This window comes from Chlamydotis macqueenii, chromosome Z (assembly GCF_036417535.1).
Source record: "Chlamydotis macqueenii isolate bChlMac1 chromosome Z, bChlMac1.mat, whole genome shotgun sequence".
NCBI classification, from domain to species: domain Eukaryota; kingdom Metazoa; phylum Chordata; class Aves; order Otidiformes; family Otididae; genus Chlamydotis; species Chlamydotis macqueenii.
Window position 1 is genome coordinate 35,272,801 of NC_141593.1, and position 24,286 is coordinate 35,297,086.

Sequence of the window (24,286 nt, forward strand, 5' to 3'; positions counted from 1 at the left end):
GGAGGAGTTTACTTGTACTTGCTTTAAGCTGAAGCAGCTGTAGTTTCTGAAAGGAAAATGCCTTTTGCAATTTGAGGTTGGTGGGAACTTTGGCCTTAGTTCTGTTCCCTCCCTGTACTTCCTTTGCATAACTTCTTTTGTTTATGTCTGGGCTTACTTTACAGCAGTGCTGCCCCTTCTTCCTCTGTTGTTGTTGCTTAAATGAGAGCTGAAAGTGCCCAGCACAACTGAAGAGGATAACAGGTTTTGCGTTGTACTGAGAAGGCTAAAGCCTTAACTATTTTGTAAATATGAGTTTCTTAAGCTTTTTCATTCCTGGAGGCATTAGGAATCTTTAAAGGGGTAGTCAGAGCCCTGTGGGATAGTGTGGCACCTTCCACTTGCAAACCTATATCATGGAGTAGTCATCAGATGCTGCTTTTCATCTTTGTCTTACCCATTCTTGTACTAATGAGAAAATTCAGAAGTAGCATTTGGCTTTTACTTCCTAATTGGTTTTACATTTAACTATAACACCTGATATTTTTTCACATACATCTACTTTTCTAGTAGAAACTGGCATCTTTAGCTGCTGCTTTTGTAATGCCTTTGCTTCATAATTCTTAGGAAAGTTAGCATTTTTTTTCCAATTTTGTTTTTCTTTTAACCTTTTCTAGAAAATGGTAGCCACCATTTGCTATGAAGTTCTGAACATAAGTGTGTTTCAGTCTATACAATACTGCCACTATTCATCTTGCCTTTTGGTTAATTCTTCCAGGAATTGGATCTGTTTACTTTCATGCCACCCTCAGTTTCCTCGGGCAGATGCTGGATGAGCTGGCTATTCTCTGGGTCCTGATGTGTGCTCTTGCCATGTGGTTCCCTAGGAGATACCTGCCCAGAGTTTTTCGGAATGACAGGTAGTCATACGATCATGCACAAACACTTTCATGTTTCTTGAAACTTATTATGCTAACACTTAAACCTGCACATAATGGCGCTGAATTATCATCCAACCTTACCACTGCTGCTGCTGTCTTTTTTCACTCCATTTTCATCGTGTTGCTTATATCTCAGCCCATTTTGTTGAGAATTTCTGAGTCTGCAGTTATTGGTGGTTTTACAGGGTTACAGGGATTTACACCCTGTAACTTCAGATATGGGATGAAGTGACTTGCCTCTGGAAATTCCTGTTCTTGTTGATTCTAGGGAGACCTTTGTATGAGTAGTTTATATAAGTTGCTTCTAAAGAAAAGTAAGATAAACCCTCTTTCTCTCTTCCTTTTGTGTACCCTAAAGTTTACATAAAAGTGGACCTATGGAAGTCAGTGAATTTTCATCTGAACATTTAAGGCAGTGGTTAAGGATGATTTTAAGTATTCAAAGCCTAAGAGTTGGTTTAGAAGCCTATTGTTGTTATAAAATGATTTTTTTTTTCTTGCAGGATAAAAAAAACAGTTGTAGCCAGTTTAAATAATTTGTTTGTGGTTTGTACTCCCCTAAAAATATTGTGCTATAGTCTTTGTACGTATTGTTCTTTTATGCAATAAAGAAGTTGAGGTAATGGAGAGCTTTGAATTACAGCACATCTGAAAATTGCTAAGGCAGCTGCCTGTTGGCTTTTTGTACTGTTACCATCTGGGATATTTTTGTGGGTTTTTTTTCCTTGACATGTGCCTAATTTAGAAGTTGCTGTGGAGGAGAGGGGAGAGAAGAATGGTGCCTAGATTGACCATTCCTCAAAATAGCTTGCAGTGAGAAAACTGTATCTTGAATTACCGTGTATAGACTGTGCAGTCTAATGGCTTTGTTATGTTGTGACATGGATATGCGAACAGGGCCTATTGCAATAGGATGAGGGGTAACAGTTTTAAAATAGAGGGAGGTAGATTCAGACTAGACATCAGGAAATTTTTTTTTATGGTGACGGTAGTGGAACATTGGAACAGGTTGCCCAGGAGGGTGACTGGTGCCGCATCCCTGGAAACATTCAAGGCCAGGTTGGACGGGGCTCTGAGAAAGCTGATCTGGTTGGAGATGTCCCTGCTCCTTGCAGGGGGGTTGGACTAGATGACCTTTGAAGGTCCCTTCCAACCCAAGCTGTTCTGTGATTCTTTGTTGGTGTGAATTTAGTATTTCTGCGTATTGCAGCACAGTGCTATTAACAGGACACCATCAACTTAACGAGCCAAGAAGTTTTACCGCAGTATTTTGGTAGATGACATGACTTTTAGACGTTTTGTCCAAGTGAAGAAGAGTTCAGACTCATGAAGAAGAGCTCAGAGTCTTGAAGAATTTCCGTGACTGTATCTAAATTACTCCTCAGAAGCCCAAGGGGATGGTTATGTGTCATCTATCACTGTCTTCTGATAGTGTACTGTGTTGGTTTGTAGTATGGGCTAAGAGGTTAAACTGTATCCTTTTTAAAAGGAATAGTAATACTTTCTGGATGACATCCTATTTCTATTGACCTTGGTGTTAAAACTGTAAATAGTAATCTCCTGGATTATAACTGGTTCATAAAAATACTGAGATGAGGTGAAGGATGTCCTTTATGCTGAATTTCTCAGAACAATTCTTCCTGAGAGTCTGTCAAGGCAGTTGTTTGTTAAAGTCTTAATTCCTTTCCAAAGTGTACAGAAGAAAGACATAGTGGCCAACAAACCCTAACCCAGAACAGGTTCAGTTTGTATTTTTGGTTTTTTCTGCTTTGCCTAGCTAGTCCTCTAATATTATATCTATCCTGTGCTCACTGCTGTGATCTTCACTTTCTTCATCCTCATCACAGTCTGCATTTTCAATGCTGCAAATGTTATTATCTACCATGACCCATTTGTGGTGTCTTTAGTCATTAAGAAGTTCACATTAGATCAGAACTTCCTACTTAAGTAACTTGTTGCCTTCCAGCAGAAAGAAAAACTTCAAAGCAAAAGGCAGATGGAATGAGCTAGGTGAAGGTGATGACACTTGTGGCCAGGAAATGTTGCTGCACAACTATACTGAGACCCTACATAAGACATAGAATCCTTGGACAGCAACTGGTTTTATAAAGCTATGGGCCAGTAGTTGAAGGGCAGTGTGAGAATCCTCTGTCTGCCATAAGTCCTGCCACAGAATGAAAATGGGTTGTTTAAAGTCCAAACTTGAAGTTTAAACAACAATTAACATTTATTTAATTTAAAAGTTACCAGACTATCTATATAGGGTCCAATTGTGATGTCATTTATGCTAAGAATATACCAAACGGTAATCTTTAAAAAGTGTGGGATTTCTTCACCTACTGTTGAATTTGGTTAAATGAAATATTCTTTCTTACTCAGTACCTTTAAGGCTTAAAAGAGAGGAAGGAAAATAAAACAGGTTGTAGCAACATGGCTTTAGAAGTTGGGGCATTAACGGTAACAAAATATTCTAAAATACATCTTAAAAAGCATGAAGAATGATGGCACAACAGTGCTTTGAGGAAGTACAGTGCTGTGTGTAGAGGTGGACTTGTTCATGAGTTATTGTGGGAGGAGGAAGATCAGAATGTGACCTTTGGATTTTGAAACCAGTGATTAGTGTGTGAATGCATGCAGGTGTATACTTGCACTTGGCTGCTTCAGAAGACCACAGTCCAGCAAAGATTTGTGTATATGATTAACTCTGCGTGCATCTGCAAATCTGTGCAAGATCCTCATCCATTTTATGTGCATTGTCTTTTCACCTCCTGAACACACCTAGAGAAACCTACATTTTGTTACATTATTTAAATAATTTTAAGATTTCTGTTTTTAGTAGTTAAAAGTTTTGAATTAAAAGCAGTTTTTCTCCGAAATAAAACACTATTCAGGAGCCGATTTAAAGCTGCTGTGGGTGTCCTGTCTGGAGTTACTACCTGCCTTGCCTTCATTAAGCCTGCCATCAACAACATCTCACTAATGACTCTGGGTGTTCCCTGCACGGCTTTACTCATTGCTGAGTTGAAGAGGTGAGTACCTTTCTCCTGAATGCAGTGTTGCCTTCTGAGATCCTTAGGCCACCATGTGATGATACATCAGATCTGGCTTCAGTGCTTGTGATAGCAGATCAGAAATGCTTCTCCGACATGCAAGCACAGATCTCATATAAACTTGGTCTCCCAGTTCAGATGTTTTTTGCAAGGATTTTTTGTTTTCCTAGACTACTATACTAGGTTAGGTATTGTCTGCTTTCTTGCTGTATATCTCTTGCTGTGACCTGATCTAACACAAATTTGTTTATTGTGGAATCGGGGTAAGGGTTTCACTCTACTGACAGCATTTCTCCTGTATGGTCTGCATAAGAGTGAGGTAATCGCATGGTCACAGTCTGGGTAATAGAAGGAATGTGGAGCAAGGCCCAAGCATGCATGGAAGATGTTTCAGCTCTCCAAGTTGTACTGTGAGTTGTACACCACTTTGTTTTCAGACATGGATAATATGATGGAGTCAGACTGACTAAAGATAAGGTTCATCACCAGGTTGTAGAGGATAGCTGTTGGTCAGGGCCTTAGAAACTGTAAACCCAGAATGCAAATAGAGAAGAACTTGATTTTAACACTTTAAAGAGCCCTACCATGATAGTAATACCAGCAGCTATCCAGAGGCTCTTTTTTTTTTTTTTTTTTTTTTTTTTTGCGTCTCTTCACCTGCTGCAGAAAGGACCAGATAAGTACCAGTGTAAGAACTTCTCCTTTCCTCCTCTTCTCCAGTGTCTGAGAAGGATTTTGCTACTTACATTGTGTCTTACATATTACATGTGTAAATATTCATCAAAAGAAACAATAGTTGAACCAAATGTCTGCCTTCTGACTGCTGCTGTTAGAACAGAGATTCTCCTGTTTGCTACTTTACCTTATTCTGCCACTACTTCTCCATACAGCGAAAGCCTCTTTTAACAATGTTTTGTAAAGGTGTTCATGAGTCTTTTCTCATTGGACATCCTAATGACCAGCATTTATTTCTGTGGTCAGAGAAACTCGGGAAACAGCTCTCAAGTTATTTGTAGCCAAGAAGGTCAGTAGTGGAAAAATGTTGATGGAGGTGTCTCATTTTGATGAAAGCACCAAGGAACAAGGACAGGGCAAATGGAGATCTGTTTGTGGCACTGAATAATTTATGTGAACTCTGCATATCAGTTTTCCAGGCATAAGCTCCTAGGAGACTTAAAAGGACAGTTAGTTAGAGTCTCATAAATTTGAATACTATTGCATTGAATCTAAGGATTGGTATGCCTACAGATATTTGCTTTTTAAAACTCCTTCTGAAAGGTCATATCTTGCTAAAATGTGTGGAGTTTCCCTGTCTGTTTTTTGAGAGAGTTAAGGACACAGATAAACCTTATTTTGAATTGGTGATTAAAAAGGGACCTAAAGTGACATATGGCCCTCTTAATAGTGTGCTGGGATGGTGTAATACCTATGATATTTTTTTATGAATTCCTAAATGTAAAAGGCAAATAATTAAAGGTTTTATTTTAAGCTGTGCTGATTCCTAGGAGATTTAAATGAGATATATTCTTGTAAACTCAGAGGAGAGGAATTATCTCATCCCCTTTTGCATGAGAAAAATAATCTAAGCATTCTCGAAAATGTCTGCAGTTCTCCCATTCTCTACTACTACAGTCAGTAGGGGTCTACGCATCCGAGTCCTGGCAGCCTGCGACAGAAATTTATCTGTAAAACAGATAATTGGGGAAGGAAGGAGAAAAGCCTCCAGAGTAGTTTTTTTTCTGTTCCAGAGTAGTTTCTTTGTGCTGAAGTTTGTGAGGGTGTTAGAACACTCAAACAGGTTGCCCAGAGAGGTGGTAAATGCCCCTGGAAACATTCAAGGCCAGGCTGGATGGGGCTCTGAGGAGCCTGATCCAGTTGAAGATATCCCTGCTTCTTGCAGAGGGTTGGGCTAGATGGCCTTTAAAGGTTCCTTCCAACCCTAACCATTCCATGTTTCTCCCTGTTGTTATACCTGTTCTAGGCTGGTGTCAATCTTGTACAGAATTTTAGTGAATCAGAACCACTGTGTTTTCAAATGAGAATTTTCTGCCTCGTATTTCTCCTTGATGAGGAGGTAATATTGTCACAAAAGAGCATTATGTTCTTAAATGTGGGGTAGTGTGTGTGCTAGGAGATACTGTGGGTGGGAGATAATCAAACAAGCAAAAGGCAGTTAAGTGCATACTTGTCCTTGGAAGACAAAGAAATTGTAAAACTTCATTCTCATTTCTGTCCAAATAAATACTTTCATGTGTTTTATAAAAGAAAAAAAAAAAGCAAAAAAAAAAGCGCTCTTCTGGGAGATAGTATCAGGGAGAAAGTGAATGTGGATCCTTTGGTTTGCTAGTCTAAGCCAAATAACTTATTGAGATTATAATGTCATCAAATTAGTATGATTTAATGAGTCATCATCAGACATGTAACTATCTCCGTGTGCAGATAGGGGCTAGAATATTGTTGCTTTGCTGATATCTGAGCCCTGAGCAGTGAAGGTTTACCCTAGCTTCAGGTCTGTCTGTTCATAATTGATTGTCCCACTAGAAATCTGTGGGGGAGCCCTGCCTTATTGTTGCAGTTTCCTGACAGTTCCCCTTATTCCCTTGACTGAAAGTTTAAGCTAGTTAAAAGTTTGAAATATTCTTTAGGGTATAAAAGGAGATAGATACCTGTGCCAAAATGAATCAAGCTGTTGATTGACATCCAGCAATTTGCACTGGTTTGTATAAAAGCTGGTATGTTTCATTGAGGGTGCCATGACGTTGGAGGTGTGTACCAGCCCAGTCCCTCAGATAGCAAATGGCTAGGGTGCAGTGGTTTGCAGAAACTCTAGTATTTAAATAACTGCTGCTTGTATTAAACAGAGAACGCTGTGCATTGTGCAGGCAAAAGGTGCAAATGGAAATGCAGGCTTTGTGGGGTCCTGTTGTGGTTTAGCCCTAGTGACCACACAGTTGCTTGCTCTCCCTCCTGCTCCCCAGTGGGGTGGGAGAGAGAATTGGGAAGAAAGGAAATCTCATGGGTTGAGATGAAGACAGTTTACTAGAATAGCAAAGGAAAATTACAATAACAGAATATAAGGATACTAAAATATGCAAAATGAACAATGCATGATTTCTCACACCAATGTCCCAATGACCAGTACAGCCTGTCCTGAGCAGTGGTCATGGAAACAAAACCAAGCAGCAAGCGAAGGAGTGAAAGGGAGAGAGCGCAAGGCCCCTCTTCCTGGCCAACCCCCACTTACATACTGAGCATGATGTTGATGGCATGCAGTACTCTCTTTGGCAGTTTGGGTCAACTGTTCTGGCTATATCCCTCAGCTTCCTGCACCTGCATGTTAGCAAGATCTGGAAAAGCGGACAGTGTCCTTGGTCTCATTAGCAACAACTCATAACATCAGTGTGTTTGTCAACATTTTTCACATATGAAATCCAAAACATATTGGCTACTGAGAGTAAAATTAACTCCATCCCTGTGAAACCAGGACAGGTCTAATTTCTTTCAGAGTAGGGTAGGGTAGGAGCATGTCGTAGATCTGCACATAGCAGCCTGAACAACTCTTTTAGACCCTCAGCTGACAGTTTCTGTTCCAGTGCTAGTTTGAATGATCAGTGCCCATGTCTGCTGAGAAATGAAATAAATGGGTTGGGTCCACGTCTCTTGTCAGCAGCAAGGTGGTCTTTGCATTACATGTCCTCATTGTCATAAAAGCAAGGAAGCTTTGTAGTCCCCTGTCTCCTCAACAAGCACGTCCTCGACCCATCTGAAGCACGGTCACTGCAGGGACTGAAGGCTCTGTGACAGGTGATCACAGAAAACCTGGGAATATTGCACCAATCAGCAGGCTGTGCTCTCCTCATTGTGCTTGACTCTTTCTGCCTTAGAGTAGTCTCTTGCAGTACACCCTGCAGCATCTTCTCTTAAATTTATAAAAATAAATTGCAGTACCTGGTGGTGGTAACTGAGCAAACTTGGCTGGGAGAGTTTCCTCAAGTAAGCTTTCAGTTTTCCTTTGCAGCCTTGAGCTCTTTGAACTGTGGAGGTTAATTGTCCTCTCCTCTTGGTATTTGCATTGGTCAGATATTGACATGGTCACTGATTAAAGGAGCTGGATGTTTGAGGCCAAGCCTCTTATCTTAAGTGGGATTCTGTTGCACGTGTTTGTTTTTGTCCTTCAGACAAGTCCAGGAAAGCCTCCATGTTCTCAATACACACACCCTTTCCTCTGTCAGAACACACAAGTACCCATCGCAGCAGTCTAGTTTTATCTGTCAAATGTACAAAATTGATCCATGTATGTGTCCACTTAGGTACATGGTTTAGCATCTTGCTCTTAGAAGTTGTGTGTCTCACTGAAGAATGTAAAGCTGCCTTAGCATTAATGGGAGACAGTTAAGCCCAGTATGTTTAATACAGCAGTGTTTTTTCACCAATAAAACCTTTTATGAAGGAGTCCGTGCTGTCTGGCCATTTGGTAGAAGCGTGAGTTCTCCAAAATGCAGAGGATTTACCAGTATAGTTTTACTAATAAAACTGCCAAATCTTGGATGTATTTCTTACTAGAGTGTCTGAAAAAAAGTGTAAGGAAGAATTCATGTAGGTGTGCTCTGGAACTTGATAGGTGATTCAAAAATATCCTCACCCTTTTTTTTTCCTTTGTGCTCATTGTAGCCTTTTTAAACATAGACACTATTTCAGAGAAACAAGCCTTTTTTACAGTATGCAGCAGACAATCTTGAAGCCATTTTGGGCAAGCCTTGTCTTCTCTGACTGTGTCTCGGTGGTTTGCCAAATGGATTGGAGGATTTGGGCCTAAGAAAAAAAGCCTTTTTGGTTTATATGCTATGAGGAGTATTAATTTTTGTGGCAGTCATCTAGATGTTTTTGTTATGAAAACAACTACTGTGATATCTTTCCTGTGGAGGAGATTACAGTTAGCCAGTAGTTGAAGCGCATTTTGAATAATAAATGTAAGTGTGATGATTTTGAATGTGACATTATTTATAGATGTCTTGAAAAAGAAATGCCAGATCCTAATACCAACTTGTGTAAAGGACATTGGAAAAAATCCTCTGCCAATGAGCTTAGGCAGTTGGTAGTTTTTCTGTCATTAATCCAGTAGCTATAAAGGTGCCTTCTGCTCAGCCTTAGGAGTTTCTTAATCCCAAATGTCTGTTAAAATGTCTACTGAAATAGCCTTTCAAGAGTGAAAAAAATATCCTGCAGGGAAAACTGTACTAATTCTTTAGCTTGCAATACACTAGTGCTAGGTGTACTGCTGCTCCTGCAATACATTCAGAAAAGTGTTCCTGGACAGAGCACTCTGTATGTTTTTAATTTTTCTGAATGCTTGACTAGGCTCCCTTGGCAAAGCTCCAGGACCAGTGGCAGTTCTGCTTTTCCACAACAGAGAAGCAGTAGTCATTCTCTGCCCCTCTCCTCCTCCAGTGGAGTATTTGGAGATCATCTCACACATACAGGAGGGTGTAGTGAGAAATTTTAGCTTGGGAATGGAGCTGGCAATACTACTTCCCTAACAGTGAATGTAGGGTAGCCTGTGGCTTGTCAACTGTGTGTAGCCATGGTGACAATTAGTGGTGAATGCTGGAAAAATAAGAACTCTGTAAATGTACCAAATGAGAACAGCAAGTTTTAGGCTGACAAGTATTTTGTGTGGATGACAGAAGGACTAAAGAGCTTTTTGGTCTGTGTTGCACTGGTGTCGTGGTTTCGTTTAGTGAGGGAGGGGCCTAAGGTGGTAGCTTCTGTAGGAAACTGCTAGAAGTCGCTCCCCTTTGTTCAGTGGCCTTGGCCAGGCCTAGGGCAGACCCACTGCTGGCCAAGGCTGAGCCGATTGGTAACAGAATGTTCCGTGATAACGCCTCTGCGATAACGTATTTAAGAAGGAGAATGTTGACGCGGAAGTAACGGACACTGCTGACGACCAATATGATCAAGCAAATGCCGATTTATTGTTGATACATCCCGGTTAATATAGCCCTTGTAAATCCGTATCATGCGCAAGCTCTCTACTAATTGGTTAACTATATCATGCATGCGCTCCTAGCTAAAATATGATTCGTTAAATCTCTTTGTTCACGCGCACGGCTCTCTCCACCCGCATCCTGTGTCACGTTCAGCCCCCAGTCACGTATGCCAGCTGTTTTCCTTCTTCTCAAGGTTGCTTCGTTTACTTTCTCACAGGAAGCTTCATTACTTTCTCACAGGCGGCCTCATTATTTTCTCACAGGTGGCTTCAGTACTTTCTTACAGGCAGCTTCAGTACTTTCTCACAAGCGGCTTCAGTGATGTCCTTGAGGCCTGCTGCTCGCAAACATAACAATTCCATTCGGTCTGGATTGTTCACTAAGTGCTCCTGGTACTCCAGGTATCCAACAAATCCCCCTTTTTGTTTTGAACAATCCGGACCCACTTTCATCATACGTTCCATAGCTTTCACAAAGCATTTTAAAATATACCCCAAAATCATCAACAGCAAACCCGTCAATAATACCAACCCATAAAATGTCAAATCTTTTAGCCAGCCTGTGACCCCCAAGGATTTCAACCAGTCTGTTAACCTGCTTTCCACTTGTATTGCATGCATGTTGCATCATAACTCTGCCAACTGATAGCGTATCGACTTGGAGTGATCAGAAACATTCATGCAACACATACCTTCAAAATCTTCACATCCATGTCCATGCGCTAATAACAAAAAATCAATGGCTGCTAGATTCTGCAAAAATATCATGACGCATGCTATCCATGTCTTCTAATAATCCTGATAACATGCTAGAGGTTAAATTCATTTGCTTTTGTGCCCAACAAGCTAATTTATTTAAGTTAGCTAAAGTTTTTGCAGTTGCTGCCCAAGGAACAAATAAAGATAATGCTATCCGCTCAGCTGTCCCCAACAGGGTTAAATTGCTGTCACAATGGGGAGTCAATACTTTTAGCGATCTTCTTGCTCGAGTATGATACCGTAATGTTCTCATAGGTGGAGCAAACACTATCAATTTTCCAAAATAACATGGTCCTCCTATAGCCCTTTTTGATACTCCTGACCTTATTTTACTACAATATCAACTAGGTTCATGGTTGTTTGGGTTTTGGTTTTTTTGTTTTGGTTTTTTTTTGTTTTTTTTTGAGCCAGATTGTCTGCATGGAGTTGTTAATCATTTTTTGCAAGCATGGTATGTTAATGATTATGCCTAGTATGATGCCTAGTATCACAATTCCGATTTTAACCAAGGACAGCAACCACCCAGTTATGCCACACACAAGCTTAGTTAATAAAATTACTGATCACACGTTATACATATTCATGATTACGAAGCAAAGCTAAGTTTCACTACCTTCTAGTAATTTTCTACTATAACATTTTTCTACTATTATAGATATAACAACTCCAGTAACTTTCTTATCTACAAGAGCAATGACTAGTTTTTTGCAGGCCTCTGTTGAAACATGCCATAAATTCTGCTAACAATGTTTTGTATCTTAAAGCTTCCCTTCTCATTCCATGGCTTTTTTCCTGAGAGCATGATTGCATTCCTACCCCAAGGTCGGTGTGCTTTCACTGATACCATACTGACTCAGCGAAATACCACATCTCCCCCTTCTTTGTTTATGAGAAGAGGCTTGTTTCAACGCTTTATCTGTTAAAGTCTGCACACATTTTAAGACACAGAATATAGATCAAAATACATATATAAAAGGAATGAATAAGCATCCTACAGCTATTAGTAACAAGCTTATATCAAGTCACCAAAAGATTTCGGAATATATCAAAACCATCACTTTGTTGCTGTTTTTGTACTCCTTTTTGCAAGTTTTGAATACTTTTGTGAATAGATTCCGAATGATCAGACAGATTCATGCAGCAAAGCCCATCAAAATCCTGACAATCATGATTTTGTGCTAATAATAAAAAAAAAAATCTATTGCTGATCTATTCTGTTACTAACCCAACTATGCGAAAGACACCGCTGAGCAAGAGGATGTTTATCAGCCGGGTCAGAGCAGAGAAGGGAGACAGGCGCAGCACCTTCAGGGCGTCCCCTGTTGTAAATAAAGTGTGCTCTGGGTCTGTCCTCTCCCCTTCACTCCGAGCCACCTCTGTTTATACCCTCAGCAGATTCAGTGAAAGAGTACTGACTAGGTGTTGCTGCATGCGTGGCCAGCACATGCAACAAGGCCTGTCAAAATATGTGCTCTGCAGGCTAACAGCGGTTCTGTTTTGTAAAGTAGCATAGTATATAGAATCTACATCAGTTAACAGCATTGATAGTGCCGATGAAGTTATATTTATTTGCTTAGCAAGCCAACAGTCCAGTTTATTTAGCATAGTTAATGCCTAGGCACTTGCCACACCAGGTGTAAAGACTGAAGCAGCAATAATTTTACTTAGTTTCCAAAACTCTGTATTATCTTGGCAATCAGATTCAATGCTATGTATGCTTCGTTTAGGTCTTCTATGCCGTCTGGATTTTGATATGTGCTTGCATGATTACGTCAAGCTGTGTCGTTGCAATGGATAGATCTTAGCATTTACAATCATTACCCCTCTAGAAACATTAGCTCTTGAATAGTTAAAAAATAGACAGAAGTCCATCTTTACTGATCCCAAAAAGTTCCATCTTTTGTAGTTTTAGCACTCAGCACTCGTGGTTGCTGCTGTTTTACACAGAGTTGTCGTCCTACCGGTATCTGGCAGGTCAACCAAACATGTTCTGAAATACCCGCAGATGATACAGACAGGGATCCACTTGTTTAACTGCTCCTGTAAAGACATGAGCGTATCCCTTCCCCCATGTTATAAGAGGGAATGGTCCTTCCACTTATACAAAGCTCGACTCAGACAAGAGTATCTGTTAACCATGTCAGGGCCGGGGGGGAGGGTGGGGGCGCCTGGTGGCGGCTGTGGCCCCGGGCATACAGGAGGAAAGAAAACTAAAACCCGAGGTTTAAGACAAGAATAGGGAGGGATCCTTAAAGCCACCGCTACAGGCAAAACAGACCATCACTAAAACCAAAGCAGGATAATGAAAAAAGGAACAAGACAACCTCCTCCCACCCCTCCCTCTTCCCGGGCTTAACACCATCTCCACCTCCCTCCCCTGCCCCCTGAGCGGGACAGGGATGGGGGGCGGGAAGAGGGAATGGGGGTTACAGACAGTTAATCACGCACCGCTTTATTGATATCAACGGTTTAACTGCTGCACCTACAGCAGCAGCCATGACTGTAGCCTTTTCTTGTTCTAACATTCGCTCGGCAGCTTCCAGCAGTTGCCCTGTACTAGATCCTTTTGGCAGCACACTAAGGGCTCTCTTAGTTTTTTTTTTGTTTGGTTTTTTTTGTTGTTGTTTTGTGGTTTTTTTTTTGTTGGTGTTTTTTTTTTTTTCTCATTAGCATTATTAAAGGCAAGCATATCTAAGAACTTTGCTTTCATGTCATCATCCAAATCAGGGTGAGCCATAATTGCGGTGTGCAACCGATCAATAAATTTCCCATATGGTTCTGTGGGACCTTGCCTTACTGACGTAAAGGCAGGTCCGGACTTTTCATCGTACACCCTAGCAAGCGCTCTATAAGCCAAATCTTGGCCCAGTTGTAACACTTCAGTAGCAAATTGCGCTTGCCAATCAGATCGTGTGTAGGGTCCCGCTCCCATCAGCATTTGAGTTTGCACCCCGAATAATGGATCACCCTGTTGTCGAGGAGTTGCAGTCTGCCAGTCTGCTGAAAAAACTGCAGCTGCTGTGACGGTAGCAAAAGCATCTGGACAATCATTCTAATATCATAAGGAGTTAACAACTGTGACAAAAAAATATGCTGCAACACAGATTGAGTATATGATGATTTTAGCCCATACTGAGTAACTGCATTTTTAGCTTCCTTCAATATTTTCCAGTCTAATGCCTGCCACACACCTCTCCCAGTATTATTGGTCACAACTGGAAATGCCATGGGCAAAGGCTCTCCTTCTATCAAAGCATCTCGAATCACCTTTTTCCACTGCACTATCGGATTCAAAACCCCGGCCCCTCCCGCTGGCGTCCCTTGCAAAGGTGCAAAAAGACTGATCTCACCCGATGCTCCATTCGGAACGAATAGTTTGGACGCTGGCAGGTCTCGATGTGGCACAGGCGAAGGAGTTGACAAGTTTCCCAGCGACGCTTCTAGGCGAACCTCTAGGGCTTCCAGCCTTTTTAGCGTGTCTTACAGCTGTGCATCCTTCAAGACGGATGAATGTTCATCCCCCTCTTCCTCATGCCGTGGTGGCAGGGAAGAAGGTGGTAACGGGGGATAAACCGGAGCTGCTGGCGCCGGCGAAAAGGCTCGTGACTCTGAGCCTGCACTGGCGCAGTGTGGCGGGGTGCCTGGCGGTGGTACATCTGATGGTGGTGAAAAGCCTTTGGCAGTTTTTCCCTCTGGTGCCCACATATCTATAGTTATAGGGGCTGTGGCTGCATTTCCTGGAGTCCCTGCTGGGGCTCGAACCCCCCCACCCTCAGCACGGGCCGGGGCGGTGGCAGGGCTCGTTAAACCCGAGAATGGCATGCTAGTAGCGGAGGTGGACCCGTCGGCTGGAGTTAAGGCCGCAAAAGCAGATGTGGCAACTGAATGCTTGGCTTTCATGCTTATCAATGTTTCGTTAATTAGCCTCCACACGGTGGAGAGTTTGCTCGCCTCCTTTGATCCTTTACTTATTTCATCCCACAGCTCTTTTCCTATCTTTTCCCATGTCGGGAGTTCAAAAACATCATCAACTGTGGAGATTAATTCCCTTTTCTTTGCCCACTGCAGCAAAGCTTCTAGGATGGCTGAGTCATAAATCAGTTGTCTCATAGAGAGCATATGTTGGAGGAGCTTAACCACTGCTGACTCCTCTTTGGTCAGTGTGGACCCCATCTCCTCCCCGGCCGCTCGCCTGGCCAAGACGAGATTCCCTCCGTACCTTTTGTACCTTTTTGCGCTATAGCGACTTCCCGAGTGCCGGGGCAGCACTCGCCTTCGACCGGCTTCTGCCCCCTCTTCTTTTCCTATTTCGGTTCCGTCGGGATGTCCAACGCCAATCTGAGGGTCCCTGTTCGGGCGCCACCTGTTGACGCGGAAGTAACGGACACTGCTGACGACCAATATGATCAAGCAAATGCCGATTTATTGTTGATACATCCCGGTTAATATAGCCCTTCTAATTCCGTATCATGCGCAAGCTCTCTACTAATTGGTTAACTATATCATGCATGCGCTCCTAGCTAAAATATGATTCGTTAAGTCTCTTTGTTCACGCGCACGGCTCTCTCCACCCGCACCCTGTGTCACGTTCAGCCCCCAGTCACGTATGCCAGCTGTTTTCCTTCTTCTCAAGGTTGCTTCGTTTACTTTCTCACAGGAAGCTTCATTACTTTCTCACAGGCGGCCTCATTATTTTCTCACAGGTGGCTTCAGTACTTTCTTACAGGCAGCTTCAGTACTTTCTCACAAGCGGCTTCAGTGATGTCCTTGAGGCCTGCTGCTCGCAAACATAACAATTCCATTCGGTCTGGATTGTTCACTAAGTGCCCCTGGTACTCCAGGTATCCAACAGGGGAAAACAGAAAAAAAAAGAGAGAAGAGAAGATGTGAAGAAGCTGAGCGGGGGCAGAGGCGCAGAAGGGGAGGCGCAGGCCTCATGGGCCTTGCAGGCCTCACCCTCTGGCCTCTCGCCAGGCAGTCGACTGGGCCTGACTCGGTCCAGCCCGGCTGCAAGAGGTGGAGAGGAGATGAGATATGAATAAAATAAGATGTAAAAAAGATCTTGAGAGACATCTACCAGCCTGTTGTGAGGAACGGCTGCAGACGCCAAGGTCAGTGAAGAAGGAGGGGGAGGAGTAATGCGGCTCCTGGCCAAAATTCCCCTGCAGCCTCTGGTGACGACCATGGTGGAGCAGGTTGTCCCCCTGCAGCCCATGGAGGTCCACGGAGGAGCAGAGATCCACTTGGAGCCCGTGAAGGACCCCGTACCGGGGGAGGTGGATGCCTGAAGGCAGCTGTGGCCCGTGGAGGGCCCGCTGGGACAGCTGTTCTAGAGGGACTGCACCCGTGGAAGAGATGACCCACGCCAGAGCAGTTCCACGAAGGACTGTGGCGTAGGGGTGGGACCCCACAACAGAGCAGGGGAGGAATGTGAGGAGTTCTTCCCCCGACCATGAAGCAGTGGCGTGAAACAACGTATGATGAACTGACCGCGACCCCCATTCCCTCTTCCCCCCTGTGCCGCTCGGAGTGGGGAAAGGTAGTAGAGATAATGTTAAGCTTGGGAAGAGGGAGGGGTGGAGGGAGGTTATCTTGTTCTCTGTCTCATTATCCTGCTGTTTGTAGTAATAAATGAATAGTTTTCCCCAAGTCGAGTCTGTTTTGCCCGTGACGGTAACTTTAAGGATTTCTCCCTGTCCTTATCTCAAACCTCGAGCCGTTTTTCCTTATATTTTCTCTCCCTGTTCTCTCGGAAGGTGGGGGGAGTGAGAGAGAGACTGCGTAGTCTGGTCCTGATCAGGGCTGAACTACGACAACTGGGTTAGTCAGTTGCGAAGGACAGTCGTGTATAAAGATCAGGAACCATAAATACTACAGTAGTGCACACAGTAAAGATGTGTTTGCCTATTGCCTATTCTAGCTCCCTCCTTCAAGGATATACATTTTAATTGCTTCTGAGTGTCACAAGATGAAGTGTCCCTTTAAAATACCTGTTTGCCAGGCACTGCTCACCTTCCAGATGCAATGAATGAGCCCAAGAGCTGTATGGAAGAAGACTGGTGATTCAGTGTCGAGTCTGCTGGGGTGACTGGGTTGGAGCAGCGAGAAAGGTTGGCTGGTGGTCTGTTGGAGAAGAAGAGGCATGGAGACATTCCCAGTAACTTTTTGGCAGAGGTGTAAGAGATAGAAGATGAGGGTGGATTAGAGGATTCTTTCATGAAGACCTTGGGACAGAAGAAGGGATTGTGGAGTGCTTGGCATTGGCTTGTTTACCTTCTGGGATGTAGAAGAAGACAGGGACCTGTAACCCTGACAAAAGCTGAGTATTCCTTCTTATACTGGCTAGAGATATGGCTTATTGGTTTGCTCTTGAGATGTAGCTCAAACAAGTCACTTTAAACAAATTATTCTGTCATCTGATCAGTAGATTTGGAAGTGCTTTGGGAGGTCATATCAGTGACCTGAGAAGGGCAGTTCATTGAAGCAAGAGTTGTCCAAGAGCACTCAGATCCCTGGGAAATTCACCAAGAGTTTAACAACATGAACAAAAAAAGGCAAAGGGAAAATCTGAAATCATAGCTTTGTTCTTGGAGAAGACAGAGGAGCTGAGCCATGGTTTCTTTTGGCCACCTAGGGCTGGGCACATCACAGTCTAGCTTTGCTTTATAAATACTAGTAACAGCAGAGCTGCGTCTACTGCACCAAGAGGCCTAATCCCAAAATAGTAAGTGTAGGTATACAGCAAATTATTGACTTCAATAGCATTTTGGCACCTGAAGATTTTATCGATGCCTCCTTATTCCAGATTGTACTCTTTTGAGCAAAGCTGCACAGTTGTTAAGATAGTTCCAAGATGTGGAAAAGAACAAAGCGTCAAGCAGGGAAATAAAATAGTGAGCTTTTTAGTAGACCTGCAGCATAGTTAATGCTATGCAAGTATACTAGCATCTGCTGTTGTATTCAGCGATGGTCAACTGCAGACCACACTGCATGTGACCACAGCAAATGTTTTGTGCTATATTTCTCTCTGATGTACCTCTGTATGAAAATGTCAAGTTTCTTATGGAGGGAGAGAATGGTGGCTTAGTCGACATGAGAAATTCTGTCTGAGATGTGGATGCCTGTGCCATCTACAAAAGCATGCTTCCTTGCACACTCTGGATAGAGGTTCCTACCTTAGAAGTTCTTTGAAACTGTTACATTGTACAATACTAACTTGTAGGGGGGGGAAATAATCAAACCAATTTTAAAAAGCCTCATCCAGTTCCTTTTTTTACCGGTCTTTATGTGGTGACAAATACAAACAAATCTGAGCACTTGTTTTGTGGCTGGTTTGTTACCAGACAGCATTTGAAACTAATCACTAGTTGTCCTAGATACCCCTCCCTAGATAGGGGAATGTGTTGATGTTTGACCACCATTTGCACTTTGGTATTTAAGACGATACGCAAAACACAGCTACTGATTAAAAGGTTTGTTTTGTCACGTCACCACTGCCTTGTGTCAGAACCATATTTACTGTAAGTAAAGTTCCTCTGTTAAGGACATTTATGGTGGAGCTGTTTTAAAGATGTGGGCCTGGCACTATGAATCCTATCCTAAAATACATACAGCCAAAAAGCATCAAGCTGCCAGATTTTGTTTTGTTTTATAAAGACTTCTTTGTGTTTTTCTCCTCAGGTGTGAAAACCTGCGTGTGTACAAACTGGGCCTCTTTTCAGGTCTTTGGTGGATGCTAGCACTTTTCTGCTGGATCAGTGACAAAGTGTTTTGTGAGATCTGGTCCTCATTTAACTTCCCCTATTTGCACTGTGTATGGTAAGTGTTGTGTATAAACTCTGCAGTTTGATTCAGATGTGATACATCCTCACCACATTACTCTTCTGTGCTGCCTGGTGGCTATTTCTGGTTAGTGCTAGGTAGAATTACTCATAAGGTTATAAGATTAAGAGCAAGTCTCACACTATCCAACGTGGCAGTTTTAGGAGGCTCTTTGGCTTGATGAGATTCTTCAGACACTAAGTTAATTAATTGTAACTGAATTCCTTGCCCCTACCGGTTACTAAAAATCCCACAGCACTGCTCAACTGAAGCAGTGACTGTGACAGCTTAAACTTCCACTGTTAACAACAGTGCAAGCAGTGGGGAGCAATGAAAGACTTTGATGTCTTTTCTCTTTTACTTCTCAGCACATTCTGCTCTCTTGTTCAAGGTGTTATATTTCAGCATTTCTGTTCAAATCTGTCAGGTGCAGAGAGGCGGAAAAGCTGCAGCAAGTTTACACCAGGGATAAACTACGGTTTTGTAGTTTTTCTTATTCTCTGTATTCTTTGCCTGCATGCAAAGGGCAGACAGCAACTCTGTGGGGAGTTCAGGGGAAGAATGTGAAGGACAGACTGATTTTAAAGCATGGTAATATATTTGATTGTATCAAATCGGTAGTGTTACTGATTTTTTTTCCTTTTTTTTTGGGGGGGGGGCGTTGTCTATTCTCAGGCACATTTTGATTTGCCTTGCGGCATATCTGGGCTGTGTCTGCTTTGCCTACTTCGATGCTGCCTCTGAGATCCCTGAGCAGGGCCCTGTCATAAAGTTCTGGCCCAGTGAAAGATGGGCGTTCATTGGGGTTCCCTACGTCACTCTCCTCTGCGCACACAAGAAATCACCTGTGAAGATCACATGAAGTTGACCATGGAATGGGGATGGAGTTTCAACACATTCCAGTACAGACTGTATTTAAATAATGATACATGAATAGGGTTGTATTTTGTCTTCTTCCTAAGATATGCAGCACTTCAGCTGTCATAGAAAGAAGAGGCAAATGTGGTCTTTCTTCTCTCTGGAGAGAAGAAAGGAAGCAGGAAGGTGGAAGCTCTTGAACACTAAAGTAATGACTAGTTTCTCTGGTTAGCTCTGTTTTGCACTGTGTTTTCAATGTAGCGTTTCTCTTGATAAAAGCTCTTTCCAAATACCAGGGTCAAGGAATTATGTTTCTACAGTAGGTCACCTCTGGTGCTTGATTCACTTATTTTGTAACTTCTGGCTTAAGGCCGTCTTTGCGAGAGAAGCCAGTCCAAGATGTCTACATGCAATCCTGTATCCTTCTCAGCTCTGATTTTTGTGGGATTCCACATGGCCACAAGAGTGTGCTCGAGGCACGGGCTCGTCCCAGCCCGGTGTGTGACACAGGGAGTCCCGCTGTGCATCGCACTGGATCACAGAGTATGTGGTTGCTTCCCGAAGTACAAGAAGACACCAGTGCAAAGTGCTTGCTGCGTAACTGGATCAATGCAGTTAGGAAGTGTAAATGCAGGAGCAGAAGATTCAGAAGATTCAGTCCCTAAAACTAAATAGGAATTCAAGCAGTTAGATTTTTTTTGTATTTCTACTGACCTGTGGACATTTGTGTGCTGCGTATTTCCCTCTTACAGAAAATGTCCCAGAAATCCTTCTCTACCTCTGCAGATATGCTTGGTCTTGAATGTGGTGTGGAAGCTCACACAGAAGTGTGAACGTTAACTTCAGGAAGAGCTTAGGTCAGCATGGATTGACAGTGTGATTAAACTATAAACACTTGTAGGTGCCTAACTGTACCTCTGATTTGAGAGTTAACTTCTCACCAGTGCATTGCAAAGTGACATGACCAATAGTCCAGTGCTTTGCTAGTTATACTTAGGAAAAAAAGTAGATAACCACTTAAAACCCAAGCTGAAGACTTAGATTTCAGTGAGTAATGAAATGTGACATTGCGTGTTGCATTCTTACAAAAGAGTAGTAGATTCAAATTTTCTGTTTCTTTTCAGCCTGTTTTGCAAAGATAAGGGATGTCTAGATCCATTTAGTTTTAAGGTTATACTGTAAAGTTGAGGTTCAGAAATGGCTATGGTTCTTGCAAGCAATTTATTAAAAACCGATGCAAAGTGCAGACATGTTTTTCAAATATTAGCAATTGTAGCTGCTAATAGATGCAGTCTTGGAGAAAATAGGGTCTTCTTACATTCTACCTAATATCAGAACTGTAAGTGGGGTAAGGCTTGGATGTACACTTTTCTTAATTAATTTTATTTCCTTTTTTAATATTAGACCAGGAGATACCGTTTTCTCTATGCTTTGCTAAGAAGTCTTGTGTTGTACTTGTTTTTATCAATGTGAAAATATACTCTATACAGTATCATCTTTAGGAAGGTGGCTTTTACCAAGAACTTTGGGATGAATTTACTTTCAAGCATTGTAAAACCTTTCAGATAACTTTTGTATTCAAATTTATACTTAGAAAACAAGAGCTAAGGTGTATGCTGTTACACTTAAAGCAAAGTTGTTAGTGGCAGAGACAAGGCTGTCTTTTTGAGAACTTCAAAGCAGGTAAGTAGCCTGCTGTCAGATTGATTGACAGATCACAAAAGCAGCAAAATCTGTCCCATGGAACAATGAAGATTTATACCACTTGCTAGTAGATTTGTCAGAGAAAAATATGGGTTTTGGACACACAGTCATATAACTTTTGTATGAAACTTGTTTGTAAAAATTCATACAGTAATGTTTGTTACTCTTTGAAACACAGCTACTTTTTCCTTCCTCTCTCCTGATTAAGAAACACTAGTTTGAAACACTTCTCAGGTATTTATACAGATAGGCTTGCTGGCTGGAACCCAGCTAAGGTTGCCAATGCCTGACATGGCCCTACTTTGAGTAGAATTTTTTTATATTGTTTGCTAAATTATTATGTTATGGTATATAAGTTATTTTCAGTATTGCTTGGGAAATCAGTAACTGCAAATATAATGTACTATTCAAAATGACTGGAGCCTTCCTACTTAATATTTTGTTTGAAAGCCAGATCTAACTCTAATTAGGGCTCTAATCAACCTGCTGTCAACTGCTGTCTTGTGCTCTGCAGAGTATGACCGCTCACAAAGAAGTAATTTTATAATTTAAGAAAATGGCAGTAGTGCACTCGGCTACTGCAGAGGTGAATGAATGCAGGTACAGGCCAAGAATAATCTCCTGTATTTTTATTAACTAACCTCTAGCCTTCATACTCTTCGTAGGAGATTCTGTGAACAAAGGTCACTGTCTGATATTCAGAGCTCCACAGTAGGACCGGTGGGAGTATTCCACTGTAACAGCAGCCCACTACTTTTAAATGTAGCTACTGCACTTTACATTAAATTAATATTAACTTCCATGTTCTGACAAAAGCTACATTTATTTCAAAAAAGAAAAAGTCATGCAGTTTTTACCAAATTCACAGCTTTACAGATTGCACTTTGGACTAAGGCTCCAGTTCGTTGTAACATTAGTACCCAAAGAAGTACGTGGTTAGCACACAGAGGGGTTTGTGCACTGCCCTGATCATACGGGTGAATAGACGTGCGCACAAGTAGATGTATTATGTCGGACTATAAAGTGATGTATATTCACCCTCAGGTTTTAAAGCCCCAGAATGGTTTCTTCTGTTGCCAGCAGGAAGTTAGTGGGTTCCTAGTCCTTAAGTTCAATTAGTATTTTAGTTTAGTTAGTGGGATGCAACAGTATGTTGAGCATAATGTAGATTCTGTATATTGGTTTGTGATACCCATTATTCCTTGAATGTTAAAATGTAGGTTATTTAAGACAGGATATTTCACTCTCAGTGGTGGCAAACACTTGCCCAGTTCACAATCACTAAAAACTCAATAAGTGGTATGTAAGGAGTGGTGTTGGGGTTTGTTTTTTTTTCCTTCTCTGTTGAAGTGTGTATACTGAATGTTTGTGAAAAGCGTGTAATACTTTGCAACATTAAATTGCATTTGGAATAAATATTGTTTGCTTTTCATACATTGTGTTTGTGAAGAAGAATGCAGCTGCCAGTATAATACCTTGAAGTAAGGTATAGCAGCCTTGCACCTGCCTCCCCCCTCCTACATCCCTTTTACCACAGGTCTCACTCCATCTAGAAGACCTTCCTTGCAGATCCACAAACGTCTCATAAGCCAATGTGATTGCACTTGAAATAACTGTTTTGTGAAAGCGTAGCTTTAATTCAAGAATGTTGCTTACTTGGAGTTCATGTCTGTAGTTGGCAAGATGTCAAAAACAGCTGAAGGATTGTCTCATATGTCATCCTGTCACTCAGCCTGCTTTACGTGGTGATTACTGACATGGTGTCCCACGAAAAGAAGAGTAATATCATTGTACCACTCGTTTCTCTGATAACTTAGAGCTCCTGGCTTATTTTGACCAAGTTTGACAGAGGCAAGAGCCTTAGAGATAATTGCCTACAAGCTGTGCAAGACAGATGGTCAGACAGAGAAACCAGGCCTCTGAGACAAGCTGTCTCAAGAACCGTGTTAAAATAACAGAGAACTTCTACAGGAAGGAAACCAAAGCAATACTGAAGTTCTGGATGGACTTTGACTGTGGCTTGTACCAGCTGCGGCATCAGGAGCTAGATACCCATGGAACAAGTTTCAAAGGCTTCTGTTCCTGAGATGAAGGAATTACTTCGCTGTAACACACACAAACCTGCCTTTTTGTCCAAACTTACAAGGCAGAAAGTTCCCCAGGAGAGGCAGTTGTAAATGTATCATCATACATCTGGCAATCAATTAAACACTGCAAGCTGAGAAAGACTGATATTTGAAGGAGGTGATTTCTTGTTCCCACAAACTCAGGAACTGTAAAACACCATTTGTAAACTCCCGGCATGTAATGAGATGAGTAGGAGGTTGTCAAAATCAAGTTATGCCTACCTGATTTAGTTTTCTTCTACAACAGGGTATTTACTGTCCCTGTGGTTGTGGAAGAAGCAGTATACTGTTAGATTTTGACACTGATAAGATTTCTAGTGCTGTCGGACGGGGCATTCTGAGCTGTTCTAGGTGTCAAGTGGAGTTCAGCAGGGACTCTTTCCTAGGTTTCCTGTTTAATTGCTTAGCAGTGCTCACGTGGAAGGTATTGGTAAGTCTGGGAAGGTTCATGAATACCTTGAAAAACAGGTCTAAATTCAGAAGGTAGCTTGTTGAATTGTAGAAAATGGAACAAAATTGAGTAACAGCAAGGTATTACACATATGCAGGCATTACTGACAATGCTGAATGTAGAATAACTAGGAAAGGAGCAGTTCTTTATACAAGAAACTCAAGTGTTAGTGTCAATTAAGAGCCAAACATAATACAATGAGGCATCACCGCATTAAAAAAAAAAGGCAACATAATACTGAAAAAAATAAGGTCTGTAAGACAGGAAGAAAACCTTTTCCTCAGAGAACGATAGCAATGAGTATTACTAGCAGTTGGGAAAAAATGGCCTATGTGGAGAAATAGGCTTAGTCAGCCTTAAAAAGCAATGTGAGAGAGGCATTAACAGGGTGTAAGTATGCAGAAAGAAGTGTGCAAAGATTCAGACAAGGTGTTAGGAGAAGTGAGGTGCAGGAGACACAGGAGTAGACTGACAGGAGGCTCAGAACCTCTATCTCTTCCTGGAGATAAATGTTTAAGGAGCAATTGGAAAAGCTATAGGCATTTATGTAGGCTGTGGACACAGCTGATCCTGCTTTGTGACAGGGACACAGGGTAGTTGGTGGCAGTCTT

The 24,286-nt window shown here is 42.0% G+C and overlaps 1 protein-coding gene across 2 annotated transcripts in view; it reads left to right on the forward strand.

The window, feature by feature from the left end:
- The window catches only part of ACER2 (alkaline ceramidase 2), a 29,026-nt gene extending 6,510 nt beyond the window's left edge, over positions 1–22,516 (forward strand). For both annotated transcript variants that reach the window (XM_086770792.1, XM_086770791.1), the window contains 4 exons: positions 758–899; positions 3,812–3,949; positions 18,396–18,533; positions 19,212–22,516. In XM_086770792.1, coding sequence (XP_086626918.1) covers positions 758–899; positions 3,812–3,949; positions 18,396–18,533; positions 19,212–19,398 — 605 coding nt within the window. In that variant the 3' untranslated portion in view covers positions 19,399–22,516. The remainder of the gene's footprint in view (positions 1–757; positions 900–3,811; positions 3,950–18,395; positions 18,534–19,211) is intronic.
- Positions 22,517–24,286: the final 1,770 nt, after the last annotated feature.